Raw genomic sequence first — 16927 nt, forward strand, 5'->3', positions numbered from 1 at the left:
TTTCATAATAGGTTGGGTTAGGTTAGGGAGCATTGAGATTTGTGGTGGCTTTTGGGAATGGAAATAGTACATCCTCTGAAAAGCCAACTGTTTTTCAGGTTGTGGTGCTTCTAGGGTGCTTCTGACGGACCTAGGGCTTTGTTTATTTATTTATTTTTTTGGTGGTTTGGCCTACTATACTTATTTCCCAAGGGTATTGGTGGAGGTATTGATTTCTGTGTGTCGGAATTAATTTTTGACTCTATAAAGTGTAGGCTTTTGAATGGGGTTTGATATGTAATTTAATTAATGGAAAAGAATGGAATATGAATTGCCACTAGGCTTTTGATGCAGATGGAAAATTGGAATAAAGAAACAAAGATGAAAAATGATAAAAAATTAAAAACCTATGAGTCAATGATGGGAATGTAACTGGCTTAGTCTATTGGGATGTTTCAGATGATGAAGAGTTCTATTGGGACCTTCCTTAGCCTAAACTTGAATTTACTGTTATTTGATTGCAGTTTTCTTTAAAGACCTTTTAATTTGGGAATTTCAGATGATGAAGAGTTATCTTGGGACCTTCATTGGTCGATCTAAAGTTGAATTGACTTGACACTTATTTGATTGTTTGTTTTTGTTTTTCCTTGTTGGATTGCTTTTAATTAAGTTCTCCCAGAATAAAGACAATTTGGTAAATTCTAGGTCTTTTGGAATGGGCTGGCCTTGGCTACACCAAAGGCCTTGTTGCCTCACACATTAGGGCGTCGGGCCATATAAGGCCTTGGCACCTTAAGGTTGCCTTTCACCTTTAACTACCTTGACCCTATTTCTAGTTGACTTAGGAAAGCCAACTATTGATTTTAAAAAATCTACTTGATTCGAAGAAAAGAAATGAATTACTAATAACCTAATTTACGACCAAGACTTGACCAATAAAAATATAATTGACTTCTAAGAAAAAAAATAATCGACTTCATAAAAAAAAATGAAGGAAAAAAAAAAACCCAAAAGAGAAGAAAGCAAAGGTCTTGGACTGTTATGGTCACCAATTCAGTGTTCATTTGACACATAACTATGCACACACCATCATTTGATGCTATAGGTCTCACAATTGTTTAATCCATTTAATAAAGCTCAATATTAATTTGACTATTATTAGTTGCCTCCAAAGCTGTGCTTGTGAGTGAGATGTCCATTGCACTAGAGTCTCTAATGGAACCTTTACCTATTTCCATGTTTGTCTCCCCCTTTTTCTGTTGAAAACACACCTCAGTAACCACTAAGTTACAATGAACCCTTTTCAGTTCTTGCTTTATTAAATAAAATTTCTTTTAGAGTGTGATGTCAAGTACGGGAACAAGCAAAAGCAAAAGGAAAGAACTTTACACTTTGATTAAAGAAGGGAAATTCTAGTACTGATGGGTGGCAGGGCTTGTTTAGGGGTAATTGGTAATTGGGTACCTTTTAATTTTAGAGCTATGTTTTAGTGTTTTAGAATGGTCTTTTTTGTGGTGCTTAATTGATTGTTTGGTTTGCATTATGCTGTGTTCATTTGTTGGTTTACTTTGTTTGATTTAGACATTGAATCTCACCTTGGTTGGTTGGTTGGTTGGATAGGTTGCTTATACAATTTGCAACTATGTGTCTTTTGTGTTTATGCCTTGCAGCCATGAACGTTAAGTTGTTTATATTTTAGTGTTTTACTTTAACTCTTCCTTGATATGATAAAATGGATTGAAAATCAGTGTATATAGATGCATGATGTATAATTCAGTTTAGCAATTATATGTTTTCAATTTTCTGTCAAATCTCTCTTTCACTCTGTCTCTCTGTATTTGTTTCTGTGAGTTTGTTGTAGAACATTCAATTACTTGCCTGTGTTTACTTGCAAAAGCCAAGCTTTTCTTCACTATTAAACATAGAGCTATGTGTCTAACATGATTGCATGCGTGTCAGATATGCAGCAAGTGGGAAATGTGGATCCTAGACTGACGGTTGGTACACAGTTGACGCGGTAGCCAGTTCATCGATCCCCGCTGCTTTGGGAGACGCCAGCCGGTTAGGTGTGTAGTTGTACTGAACTTTGGACATGTCGAAATAATTTTATTTTATTTTTGTAGGGTTCTTTGATTCTTTGCAAATAGATGTTGGACATGGTAGAATCTTTTGGTTTAGGCAGAATTGTATTTAATCCAAAGAGAAAATGGCATGAAGCATAAATAATCAAGAAAATTGTATGGAGCAGAAATGTTCAAAGTCAGTAGATCTCATTTAGAAGCTATAGTAATCAATAAAAAAAATGAATCCGCTGCTATTCTTTTTTCCAAACATGCGCACACAATAACACGTGGCTACACATAAGACAACTGACGACCTTGATTCCTAATTCCCTACTCCATTTGACATAATGAGGCACTTTGTTCATTCATTTCAAAACATGATGCCCATCACCTTAGTGCTAATTTTAAACAATGTCATTGATGTTGAATTGATCCTATCTGCTATTGAGGTAGAGCGAATACGCAGTTAACATTACAACTAACGTATTGCAAAATGTTCGGAACTAACTAGTTAGCCTACTGTTTCTTGCATATTATTATTATGTAGCATTCTTATAGTTATTTCATGTGCACTATCCTAAGACGATGCTCTTTCGTGTGCAGGTAGTGCCAAGCGTGCTAAAGTGCAGACGCCGAAGTTGCAAGTTACCTTAGCATGGGCTTGACCCACGGATTGCTCGATACATAACTGAGGCGGGTTTTGAAGGGTTATTCAAGGTTCCAAACTTGGAAGTGGATCATGCGTTGATCATAGCACTAGTTGAGCGTTGGCATCCGGAGACGCACACATTCCACCTACCGCATGGAGAGATGGGCATTACCTTACAAGATATTGAGGTGATGCTAGGGGTTCGTGTTGATGGGTTGCCAATTACTGGGGCTGTGAAGATGGATTGGCCTACGTTGTGTCTTCAGTTATTGGGTCATCATCCACCAGACCCGATACCGCATCCCCATGAGAACACCTCTATCCTTGTTGGGGCGAGGCTCAGATTCACCTGGCTGGATGCACAATTTAGTGGTCCCCTAGCTGCGGATGCTATTGATAAGGTAGTGCAGCAACATGCACGCTACCACATACTCGATCGGTTGGGGATGATTTTGTTTATGGACAAGTCGGCAAACTGGGTGTCAGTGATGCCTCTACAGTTCCTAAACCCAATCAGCAACGTGAAGAGGTACAGTTGGGGTAGTGGGGCATTAGCCTGGCTGTACAGGCATCGGAGTCAAAGGCGATGCAGATTGGAGGAGCAGTGATGTTGGTGCAGTTGTGGGCGTATTCAAGGTTCCCACTGATATGCCCTGTTGTGAGGTCACCACTACCGCCAGTGGAGGCAGGTCCCCTTGCCAGTCGGTATGTTATTTGATTAGCTTGATACAATTGTCATGCCATTTGTCATTCACCGTGCATGTGTCTATAGTTTATCCCACTTGTAATACATTCGCTAAGGACACTGCTGTCGAGAAGTAAACCCTGTTTCAAACCAAAAGTCCAATTGACATTAATTTAATGGATTACTTAACAAGATATAGCATGCCAATATACACTGTTATGAGTGCAGAAGAAAATTACAAATACAATATACTTTTTTTTAATAGATAATGCTAATACATAACACTTAGTTGCATCTATTAGTGCAATGGGAATCACAGTCACACACGTCATTTAGTACTTAATATGTACTCGGCGACAATTTCTAAAACTAGGTTGTACAAAATATTGGTAAATAGTATATAATTTGATCGTATTTAAGTATAATATTAATATTGAAGAGTTTGTTTTTGAATTTTGGCTAAGTCATGAAAAAGTCTCTGTAATAATTTCATTTGGTAGTGTGTGTAAACTAGTAATTATTTTCAACAAGGAAAAAAATACGATCTCAATGTTTTATTATCCACACTCTCCGGGAAAACATAGACTATGATCGGTCTCTCTGCTATTTAGAAAGGTAAAAAAAACTCTCTATTTCATCTGATTTTTATTATCAGAACTTTCATCTTTCTCTCTCTGAATGATTCTTTGATTTGATGCAAAAACCATACAGGTAGTAAAGGTAGCTTCTTTTGTATTGTTTGAATTTTTTTTGATTAATCTTCATGCTCTGTTTGGTTGCTGAGACACAGAAATTTGGAATTTTATTGAAAGAAATCAATTTTACTATCACAAGAGGAGAACTATGTTATGATTGTCACTATTTTATGGAATCCCTTTTCATCCTATTTGTTTTTCAAAACTTTTGAGACGTTTAGGCCTCTGAATTTCAAGCTTTGTGTTTTCTAAGACAAAACTATATTTTGGAGAATTTAATGTTGTGGCTGTGCAAAGGCCTAGGTAACTGAGTTTAGAAAGGAATTTGAGGGACTAAAAAAGGGTAGAAACTGAGAGCATTAGGGTGGGAAGATCAGTTGTCTATGTATGCGATATAAGTATAGAATTTGAGATAGGGGATGGGGTTGTAGTTATGAGAGAGGACTAAAAATATGCCAACAACAAATGGAATGTTATAGGTAGTTCTAGCCAAACTTTGGCAGCCCCACTGCAACATAATGCAGCTTAGAAAATTCCAAGGCCCATTCATATACTAAAATTCAAGGACACCCGGTAACCAATTATCCGGAATAGTTGTCAACAACTAGAGAAATTCATTGTTCTAGAATCTTGTCATAGAGATGGTATTATGTAGCTGGCTATGTCATATTATAATGTGGCTATGGCTACTGATGATTTGAGAGAGAGAGAGAGAGAGAGAGAGAGAGAGAGAGAGAGAGAGAGAGAGAGAGAGAGAGAAGAGAGAGAGAGAGAGAGAGAGAGAGAGAGAGAGAGAGAGAGAGAGAGAGAGAGAGCTGGGGTGGGGGGAGATTCTGTTCAAATAATTGTATGAGGTGGGAAAATATTTTATCTTTATATGCAAATATGATGGAAGTGCATGTGGGAGGCAATTTACCCTGCCCCAATTAGCACAACATCCTATAACACAGATAATTACAGACATAATTCAACTTTAAGGCTCTGTAATTGAACCCAAATAGGGCCGCCCCATTTATAATGTTCCAGCAAACCAGACCTGATGTCCCAGCCTTGTTGATGCATAGTTTCCAAAAGTTCTTTAAAAATATCAACCAATAAAAATCCTACATGGTAGATAACAATAATACAACCATTTAATGCATGTATAAAGGAAATTATTTTACAACACTTTTGTTATTAGTTTAGAGATTTTGTTAGTTTAGTTAATACCAGGTAAAAAATTTTTAGGTTATGTACTAGTTTTGATATGGCCCATAAATCCTAAACGACCTAAGTTTGAGGCAAAATAACATTCCTAAACGAATCAACATGGGAAGGCCTAAAATAGACACCTAGGAGTGAGAAAATTCAAAGAATAAGTTCTTAACGAAGGGTTGAGGTCGTTAAAATATGCTGACGTTAGAAACTAAAAACACTAGTGATGAGTAAAAGATCTAAAATGTAAAAACACTAGTGAAGGGTAAAAATATCTTTGCACATGGAATATTCCTCAAGGGGGGAGAGTCATTTTGTAAAACCTCCCTTGTAATTTGCCCAAAATAATTTTATTACTAAAGAGAGACACACATATCACACGGTAAATTAATAGCATATAAGTCTAGCAGAGAAGGAAATATGAAAACAAATGCTTGCTTAAGATCATTTTCAACCTAGGAAGATCAATAGATGAAGAATACTATTAACAAACACATACCACAGTTTCGGGTACCCCTGGAGGGTGCAAGGTGAGGTTTTTTGGTGGAGGTCCACGTACATATGATCTCTTCTCAAATCACCACTCCCCAAATTTCCCATATGTTAGCGCACCCTGAACATCAAGCTACTTTAGATAAATATTTTGTAATAAATTAAAGATAGTGAGTATCTGCTAATAAATAAAAATGTAACCTTAAGCCTAGTAGCCTTGCAAAATTAAGAGAAGAAGATGATGATGAAAAGGCCAGTTTTAGAAACTAAAATAAAGAAAAAGCACACAAAGGAAGATGTTCAATAGCAAACAGCCATACTTGGAATAGCATATTGTCATAACTAGACAAGTTGGGGAAGAAATAGTACCTATAAGTTCCATACCCTATGGGGGCTGGGGAAAAAACAAAAGCAAAAACACCAGGCTTCTAAGAAGAGATTCGATAAATGCATATAGCAATGTTGTTTAAGGTATTTACTAAAAATCAAATTCAAAATGAAAATCTACTGTTAATAGTTAATAAAAAGACCTTCACAAAAAAAGAGACATACCTGCAGTAGAAAGTCTTTGCGAAGAATATGCTGCACAGCGTGCAAAGCAGAAGCTACAGCATAGGCATACCTGGGTTTAAAGAAAGAAACAAAAGCATAGAAAAAGTCAATATTCATAATTTCATATCAAAAGTTCTATTATCAACTTGCAAAATGGCAGTCACTTTTATCCTCTTGAATCTGATAAGTAAAAAACAGTCACTTATTTTCAATGCTTACATTTCTAAAACCCATCCAAAAGCTTTAGCAGTCTCTGGGTCATCTTTCATTTTCAAAGAAACATTCATCCATGTAGGTGCAATCTTCTCCAATATATCCTGAAGAATAACTCAATCCACAAGTGACTACTTATTTAGCAATCAAAAAGAAAATAACTCTTAAGACAAACAAAATAATTAATAAACAATAGCATAGCCAAGAAAAGAATAACATTGGAAAAACTAGTGTTATTACATGATTGTAGAATTTGAGATAGGGGATGGGGTTGTAGTTATGAGAGAGGACTAAAAATATGCCAACAACAAATGGAATGTTATAGGTAGTTCTAGCCAAACTTTGGCAGCCCCATTGCAACATAATGCAGCTTAGAAGATTCCAAGGCCCATTCATATACTAAAATTCAAGGACACCCGATAACCAATTATCCGGAATAGGTGTCAACAACTAGAGAAATTCATTGTTCTAGAATCTAGTCATAGAGATGGTATTACTTAGCTGGCTATGTCATATTATAATGTGGCTATGGCTAATAAGTATTTTCATATCACCGAAAATACGAAAGCTAATTAATGGCTTCATTTTTGGTACGCATTTATTTTCGTGGCATCATTGTTGTTTGATATTAACTAATAAGCATTGTCTGAAATTATATGTTTACTAGATGGAAGGGGCCGAAGAGCACGACAGAGCATGCGACACATGCGCTAGCTGCGTATCGTGCGTCACTGTCGAGTATAGGGGCACACCAGGTATTCTACCGCTTTATGTCACAAGGATATAATTCTCTATTTTTTTTGGTTTTGACTTTCTAGGGTTGTCAACTACTGCATATGTATAGTTAATAATGTAACTTTGGTCGATCAGACCATAGATATACAAGGCATTAGTTACGAATTTCGGAAAAAGGTGGGCAGTCACTATAAAGTACCTTCATTAGTAATTTTACACTAATTTGATTCCACATATATTTAGCTGTGTATGCTTAAATTTTCTTCCTCGGTTTTAGCTAGTGCAACCAGTAGTATCCGAGTGCATCTTACCATGTCAAATCCAATAAGAGGGGGAAATAGGTCAAGAATGTCTTACGATTTTTAGTGAAGTGGTTCTTCAATGGTCTTATACATGTGTGTCCACATTGAGGATTGACACAAATAAGTACGTATTTGACTTATTTTTTTGTTGACCATTTCTACAGGTTGTCTGGGAGCCCTACAGGGATGTCCTAGAGTTGTTGCCCCCATATTGCACTGCCAATCGACAAATATGGAGGGTCATTGTACCATTGATCTATTTTTGGATAGTAGAGGATCATCATCCCGAACGTATCTTTCGTCAGTTCGGGATGAAGCAAGTGCCACCGGATATTATGGATACATCCGTTCATCTCCACAAAATCTCCCTCCAAGGTAAACTAGATAAGGATTGGGTGCAAGAGCATGCTGTCTACATTGACCGATGGGCCCATAGAGAGGAACATATTACTGACGCACTGGCATTGGATGGGGACATGACGTACCTTGCTGCTTACATGGAGTCGTACCAAAAGACGACAAGACGGTACATTACACGCAACTCAGCGTATTGGGAAATCCTGGTAAGGCAACAATTCGATGCTTCTTTTATGGATTGACAATATATGTGTGTTGCTGCATGCATTATGAGAATTTAAGTTTTATGGAGCCATTGGATTAATATTTTGATATTCATTTTAGAGAACATTTCATTTCTTCCTATTAGATATGCATCTATCACAAGCAATATGTATTGGTGTACCATTTCAATGTTCATATATATATGAATAAGCTCAACATGAGATATAGTCAAAAATCAGAACTCGATTTGCCCTTAAAGGCCTAGTTGACGTGGCATGTTTTTGTCCCTTGATAGTTTTCAAAATGATCCTGTCCGTGAACTGGACACTCTCCATTTCAAAGGGAAATGGAGAGGATTTGGATCTAGCCCCAAAGGTGATACAATTGTGGTCAACCATGATCTTCAAGATTGGAGGCCAACCAACTATTGGTTCATTTGTTTTCTTCACTTGAAAAACCAATATGGTGGGTTTCAAATTAAAAAGAAAAAAGGATGAAGGTAACATGTGGGGTGGGTTTAGCACATCTATGGATTATCATAAATTTGGGTTTGGATCGTAGACAAAGACAATATAATATTGCAACACGATTGGGATTATGGCCAGCCCTGTTCCTCATAGTTAGGGCCCAACCCATTCTTAGTTAATTTACATTTATTTAGGAAAATGCTTTGGATAATAATGATATTGTTTGTACCTCTGATTCTTTAAAAAGACTAGACAAATAGTTAAAAAAGGGGGAACTAGCCAAATACTTTATACTGCAAACTTTGTTGCACATTTTATAACATTGGGTTCCATTGCAATGTCTACTTTTACTCCAACCTATTATATATTCTTTTTAAGACTTATGTTAGTAGGTCCATAGACTAGAAGGGTTCTCTTGTCTGGTACCCATTTTATACAATTCATATATTGCTTATCAAATAGAAGAAAAGTAATTAAGGGATTCTTTTTCTATAGATTTTGATATCATATAATTAGGTTATGCCAAATTCGTTATATAAAAAATACTAATCAGTGTATGACTCAGCAGTTGGTAGAATACTTAATAATCGCATAACATTGCATGATTTGCACTTTGAAATAAACTCATTCATAATAGCAAGCAAAAGATAACTCTCAAGGATCGATTTGATCTTTTTCTATAGATTTTTGATATCAAACAAAATGTTAATTTAGGTTATTCCATAATTCGTTATATTATAGAAAATATCATAATCAGTAGTCATGTTACTCAACAGTTTGCGGGGTTAGAAGATAAAACTTAACTAAATAGTGTTCACACTAACATTGTCATGATTTGGCACTCTTGTACAACCACCTGAAGAGGACTTGTTGGAGAGATGAGCCGAGCGGCATTGGAGAATGCACGTGCCACGGTGACTAAGGCGAGCACACAGGCCACAGGCCGTGGTGGGGGAGGTCGTGGGTCTAGAGGGTGTGGACGCATTGGAGGTCGTGCATACAGTGGAGGTCATGGAGGTGGTCACGAGGATGACGATGTCTTGGGTAACTTCCAACTCTAATACCTTCAATTCTTACTGACTTTAACTTCTACTACTTTCAGTTGTAATTTATTTAGAGGACATATTATAGTAGCAAAGTATATATTGTTTGGTAACTAGTTTTTAGTGTTAATTTTCACTTCCTTCTCATAATTATGGTATAATTAGTAGCGTTACAATGTTCTGCCAAACTTTAAATATTAAGACTAAGCACTTTAAATATTAACCAATGGGAATAAGCACTTTTTTCTTCCAAGCGAAATATATATGTATTGAAATGTAAGACATGCAAACTTGTTTCATTCATTCCTTATAAACTACAATCACAATACTATTATCCACTTTTAATATATACACATCAATGCTAATATATTATGCTTATGTATGAAAACAAAAGTCCAGCAAAATCATTTTTTCATCGTATAAAGCACAAACCACTATGGATGCCAATGTAATTCCTTTTAAAAATATTGCTACGCGACCATGAACATAAAATTAGCATTATATGAGGAAATTCAAAGTTGTGATCACACTATGAGGTTCATAAAATTAGAGTTTAAAAAATAGTAATAATAACAATGATAGAGTATAAACAAGTAAACAAAGCTGGACTTTGTAATTCAAAGGTTTTGTTTTATAAATTTTATTATTATAGTTAATTTAATATGCCAATAACGAATTAAAAACAAAGTTTTATTAGATTTTACCAACAAAACAAGGTTTATATGGGGTAGTCTAGGTGGCCTAAGTATTAGTTTTATTGGGAAGGGTTTACACTTGACAATAGTTATTGGATTCTATGAACAACATGCACTTGGTGCGGGTCAAGCGATTGCTTACGCATTTGGCCCTTGTCTTGTAGGGTTTACACTTTACAATAGGGTTTACACCGTATTCACTTGGCCCTTGGTTACACTTCACATTTTGAATCTTCTGTTAAAAACAATGTTTTATTGTTATTGTATCAGCTTTGTAACTGCTATGTGTTTTTAGGTCTGCTCTACCTTTGTTTTTGGACTTTGTTGTCTTCCATTTTCAGTTGAATGAATACAGAGTGTTGAAATAAAGAAAAAACAAAAAAACAAAAACAGTGAGAGAGATTTTTATGAACATTTTGTAATAATTGATAGTGGAAGTAATATTTCTCCAGTCTCAGTCAGAAAAGAAAAAACAAGAAAACAAAAACAGTGAGAGAGATTTTTATGAACATTTTGTAATAATTGATAGTGGAAGTAATATTTCTCCAGTCTCAGTCAGAAAATTTTCTCCATCCTAAAACATCAAGAATTTTCTTAAATGTTATTGTTAAAGTTGAAATAATTATTGTATGAAAAAATTGGCTTTTGCCCCTTTCAAAAAAACAATCTAGCATTTTACCGTCTTTCCCAAATTAATTAGGAAATGCCCCTCTTTTTAAACTCGATTTTCTGAAAATCAAGTTAAGCTCTATAGTGACGTTTTTTAGGATTCTATAGTGACGTTTTAAGGACCTATAGTGGCGTTTTGTAATCCGATTTCCATGAAGTCGAGTTATAGGTAACAAAAAGAGAAAAAAAAATTGCATGTAACTCGACCTCATGGAGATTGGATTATAAAATGCCACTATAGGTCCTTAAAACATCACTATAGGATCCTTAAAAATGTCACTATAGGGCTTACATTTGTTTTAGAGAAAATCGAGTTTAAAAAGAGGGGCATTTCCCTAATTAATTTGGGAAAGATGGCAAAATGCTAGATTGTTTTTTTGGAATGGGCATTTGCCCATTTTCTCTAGCTTGGGGCAAAATATGATACTGTCATTGCAAATGGAAAAGCATTCAATCAGAATAAAGAGTAAGAACACTGGACCAGAAAAGAAAGCAACCATGAGGCTTCATTTTGTATGATTCGTTGTGTGCATGTGAGTGTGTATATGAGAGGTTTCATGAACCCAAATTAAGCGAGTTTAAAGGGTCAAATGCCATTGAATCATATCTAGGCTGCAAATAGTAAGACATTTTATGACTCAATCCCTTGTGGTGATCTTAATAAATACAACTATTTTTCTGCAGATGATGAGGCGTTGGAGGGCGACTGGGGCATGTACATGGATGGTGTTGGGTCATCGCGATGCACATCTGACGCTGCTGCCCAGCCATCCCACCCCCTTGGCCATGAGAATAGTGCAGAACACACATCCTGTGCCCAAGCTGGCCCTCGGTCCCCACCACCCACTCGGCTGTCTCCCCCATTGTTTGCCGACTCTACCCACGACGGTGGCTGTATATTTGTACCCACCCCTGGCCGACCGACACCACCTGTAGTTCAAGCTGAGCCCACCCAGGACCCTTCACTTCCTAACCCTGACAAACCGGCTGCACAGATCGAACAGATACAGGGTGAGAATATAGTGCCGGTACATGGGTTGTGAAGATCACTCCGCACTGACATACATCCCCCTGGTTGTGGGACCGGTGACGGTAAATAACATGATTTATGGAAACATTTTTGAAATCCACAGACTACGCATAATTATAAAAGACATATAAAACTCGTAAAGGAATTATTACTATGTCATTATATGTCCTAGTCTTCTATTTTCATAATGATAAAGTAATTATTTGCATAGCTAGGAAGGCATCTTTCTTAACTGCTACATGTTCATTAGAATGTTCAGATTAACAATCCTGTTCTCAGTTTGCATTATATTTTATTATTTAGGCAGTGCACCTCCATGCTATGTAAACTGTTTATCATTTACCTTAATAGAATGTGATAGGACTTGCATATGATGTTGTGTGCTTTAAGTGATGATCATACTCAGATCAAACATTTTCTGATAATTAAATTAAGCATAGGGAATGTGTGCATTCAAGTAATGTGTGATCCCTTTGAATTTCAGGTAAGACGAGACCGGCGAAGGCAGTTGTGAGGAAACGAAAAGATCGTTGAGCCGTTGATGATGTGGAGCATATGGGGGTAAAACCTTGCCCAATATCTGGACTTTTTAATTTATTTTAGTTTTTGAGGTTCATTTTTGATAATTACAATTCACAACAAAAAAAAAAAAAAAGAGAAAATAAATGTCCTCATTATCAGACAGTTGGGATTTATCTTGGCTATAAAAGGAAGATGTTACTTTTAAGCAACTGAATTATGCTTCTCCTCTGTCTAGATATACATAAGTCCAGCATGGCTTGGAAATTGAATTTGCTTAGTTATGTTTATGCTTCTCCTCTGTCTAGATATACATAAGTCCAGCATGTTTATGACGTACAGAATTTGCTTAGTTATGTTTATGTTTATAAATTTCCTTCCTTGCTTTAAGCTTTGTTTGATTTGCAAGAAAGTGATGGAAAAAAGGTGCCCTGCACATCACATTATTATTATTAAAATCTGCCCTGCACATCAAATTAGACCTATGATATTTGGACACAAACACAACACAACTGTTATGTTTCAGCTTGGACATAGCATGTTAGACACAGCTGTTAGAGACTGCAACTTGTTAAATTTCAGACCATGCATATGTCGCTGGACCAGTATACTTGGTACAAAGACAAGGCATTTCTTTTTGTTGATTGGGTCAATTCGAAATGGTATTGTCTGTGGTTTTAGATTCATGAGGGGAACGTCATTTGAATGATTTTAGGGGACGAGCATGTTGAGTGAGGATGAGATGCATGTAGGTGAACCATTTTGTGTACAGAAATTGTTCTTGAGTCAGACCATAAATAACTTCCTTGCTTTAGGGAAGAGGAAAAGACTTGATGTAGGATGGCGTACGAGTAAGCGGAAACATAAACTGAATCCTTCCACAATCTGCCTAAACACTAAACCCTCAATGAATTGAACCAAAACCCACACAAATGACCACCCATAAAGTAAAGAAAACTTATTAATAAAAATACCATGATTGGCCATTAGCTATGTCCCCATACTCAAGAATTCTATAATGGACAGTGATTTCCTCCATACCCAAGGAAATAGTGTAGGAATCTTGTGATTGTGGATTTTTGCTTGGACAAGATCATGTTGGGATATATGGCATGACTCAGGTGTGCGTAAACGTTAAGGATTTTTCTATAATTTAAACTTATATTTTCATTTAGTTGTTGGTTTTTGTTTTTCATTTATTGATTCATATTTGGTGGCATATTTTGCAGGCTTCAGTGGTTCCTACTATTGATATAGTTAGGAAACCTAACCACAATTTGTTTTTTTCTTTGTTTTTTGCATAGTAGTTGGACGACGTCTTATTGTTCATGTAACAGCTAGCGGATAAAACTTTGACAACATTTTTTGGACATAAAAGACTGACAGATTTTTGGAGAGCATACATGACAGCAGATTTTTGGAGGGCATATATGTTAACAGCTGATTTTTTGGATATGTTAGACACAGCTTTTGGAACATATTTTGTAACTAATGAAGCTACTTAAGCATGTTTATGACGTACATGAATATTTGAGTCAGCTTCGAGTTAGGTACCAATTATACCAATTATATTTGCAAAGGGTGGATATTTTCATGTGCAATGGAAAAGTTCATTTCTAGATTTTTGTATCTATGTATCTGCATATTTGAACAAAGGCAGCTTTAGATGAATGCAATATAGTGATGATGGATGGAGATCCCACAACTGAAGAAGTTTAATTTATACATTAGATTTGTTGAAATTTTCCTTTTATGTGGGTCTCTTTTATAAGCAAAAGACTAGTGTAAATTTAGCTAAAGATTTGTTCAAATGAATGCAACTTTAGCTGATGAATTAGTAGTTCTTGTTCTTGTTTCTCTAGTACCTTTAGTAGTTCCTATACCTGTCATGTTACTTGGATTATTTAGAAGCAATATTCAAGCTCTTATTTTTGCAACTTTAGCTGTGGCTTATATAGGCGAATCCATGGAGGGTCATCATTGACTAGTTTGCGTGATTTATTTTTTAAGTTTAAGCCTTACGCAAAAAATGTGCGTATCGAGATAATCTGTTGAATGAGCATAATATATAAAACTAAATAGATAAATCATATAAATATAAACTATATAAAGTATAGAAGTAATATTGAAAATACAGATTTTAGCGGTCTTCGGGAATTGCAACAAACAAAAGGGGAAGTAAAAAAAAGGAAAGAGATCGAGAAGATATTTTTCCTAAAATTCCAGTTCGGTCTATATATCCCCCCTAATGAAATACTATCTTTATATTGTTTTGTTCATTTAATTCCAATATTCAATATTATTACATATTTGTAATCATAATCTTAATAATAATTACGATTGTAATACTTACAGTATTATGGTGTGCTATCTCCTACAAAAAAGATGCTCTTAATTAAAAGGTTTGAAAGGGTTTAAAGCTTAATTAAAAGTTTGGTCAATTCTCAGGAAATTCATGTCTTGGCTCCATTTGGTAGTCACACATTGTATGTGCACCAGGCTGTGAGAATGCAAGTGACTGAACTTGGCAATGTCAAGGGTGAAGGTAAAGCCTACAACCAAGCTTCATTGAGTTGGGAAGTAATAATTATATCCCCTAGTTGCACATACATAATACATTATACAACCGAAAATTGCCACCCTAAAAAAATGTCGTGTTCTTTGGTTACTATATATGTCAACGGCCTGATTGAACTTGGTAGTAGGTAAAGCCTACCAATTTGGTATCTCCTACCAAAAAACTGGCTTAGTGTATACTTATATAACTCGACATCGAAGTAGTCGAGTATTGATTAGTACTCGATCTCTTTGTAAGCGAGTAGTAATTTAAAACCAAGACCTGCGGATGTCCATCCAAACTTCTCTGAACAAATCGATTGGTGTGCGATTGGTGTGTGATCGGTCAGTTTTTATAGAACTCGGTTTTAGAGATTACGAGTACAAAAACAAGTTTATAAAGTCATCGAGTACTATTACTCGATTATACTTTAGCCGAGTACTTTGTGCTTAAATTGCCAACTAGCACACTAATTACTACTCGATCTCTTTGTAAGCGAGTAGTAATTTAAAACCAAGAATTGCATCAGTCCATCCAAACTTCTCTGTACAAATCGATTGATGTTGGATTGGTGTGTGATCGGTCAGTTTTGATATAACTTGGTTTTAGAGATTACGAGTATATTACAACTCGCCTATAAAGTTATCGAGTACTCTTACTCGAATATACTTTAGCCAAGTACTTTGTGCTTAAATTCCTACGTACCATACTAATTAGTACTCGATCTCTTTGCAAGCGAGTAGTAATTTAAAACCAAGAACTCCCATCAGTCCATCCAAACTTCTCTGTACAAATCAATTAGTGTTGGATTGGTGTGTGATCGGTCAGTTTTGATATAACTCGGTTTTATAGATTACGAGTATATCACAACTCGCCTGTAAAGTTATCGAGTATCAGATTGTACTTGGCTATATATATAGCGAGGATTGTTACTCATTTATAGGATAACTGTGTCTAGGTATCTTCCCCCCAGAAATAGAACCCTCACGCCTTTCTGAAATTCTGAATCTCAAGACTGCCTCTTCGTTTCCGTCGTCAACCATTTACTCTCTCTGTCTCTCTTCGTCTTCTTCTCCTCAAAACTCCAACTGCCCCTCTTTGATGTACACAGTACACTACAGATTCATTCTTCACTATAAAACCAAAACCCTAGTCTGAATATGTCTCTCAAAGTCGCTATTCCCCTCAAATCCGTAGGCGACCCCTCTGATTTATCTTCTCCTCACAACCGTGGCTGCACTCAGCTATTTTTCTTCAACTTTCAACCACCGAATCCAGTCCAGCAAGGTATGTCCTGGACATAATGTCCATTATAATTTTTGTTTTGTTTAGTTAGTAATGAAATTGATTCATTAAAGTGTAGATGTCGTTTGCTGTGTTACTCATTATCATAATGTCCATAGATTTGTGATGTTGATTTTAAAATAATTGGGTCTTGCTGTCTGATTTCTTTTCAAATTTCTTTGTATCTGTCATCTTCAAACAAAATATTTGTAGATCCGTTCGTTTGTGCCCATCATAATTTTTGTTTTGTTTAGTTAGCAATGAAATTGCTTCATTAAATTGTAGATTTTGTTTACTGTGTTAATCATTTCATCATGTCCATTTTTTAGTACTTATAGCAGACTTTTTCGTTTATTTTGTATGTTGATTTTAAAATAATTGGGTCTTGCATGAGTCATTTCAAATATATCCATGAGTCATTTAAATAAATGTAGTACATTTTAAAAAAAATATAGGGGGCTGCAATTAATTACATATGGAATGGAACAATATAGGAGGGAGAGGGGGATTTTTAAATGGTATGAGAGTCATGGTCCCCAATGT

The 16927-nt window shown here is 35.8% G+C and overlaps 1 protein-coding gene across 1 annotated transcript; it reads left to right on the top strand.

The window, feature by feature from the left end:
• Positions 1–2852: 2852 nt before the first annotated feature.
• LOC115959919 (serine/threonine-protein phosphatase 7 long form homolog) lies at positions 2853–3299 on the top strand. The gene has a single exon (XM_031078590.1). The coding sequence runs from the start codon at positions 2853–2855 to the stop codon at positions 3297–3299; it is 447 nt and encodes a 148-aa protein (XP_030934450.1).
• Positions 3300–16927: the final 13628 nt, after the last annotated feature.

This window comes from Quercus lobata, chromosome 9 (genome assembly GCF_001633185.2).
Source record: "Quercus lobata isolate SW786 chromosome 9, ValleyOak3.0 Primary Assembly, whole genome shotgun sequence".
Lineage (NCBI taxonomy): Eukaryota > Viridiplantae > Streptophyta > Magnoliopsida > Fagales > Fagaceae > Quercus > Quercus lobata.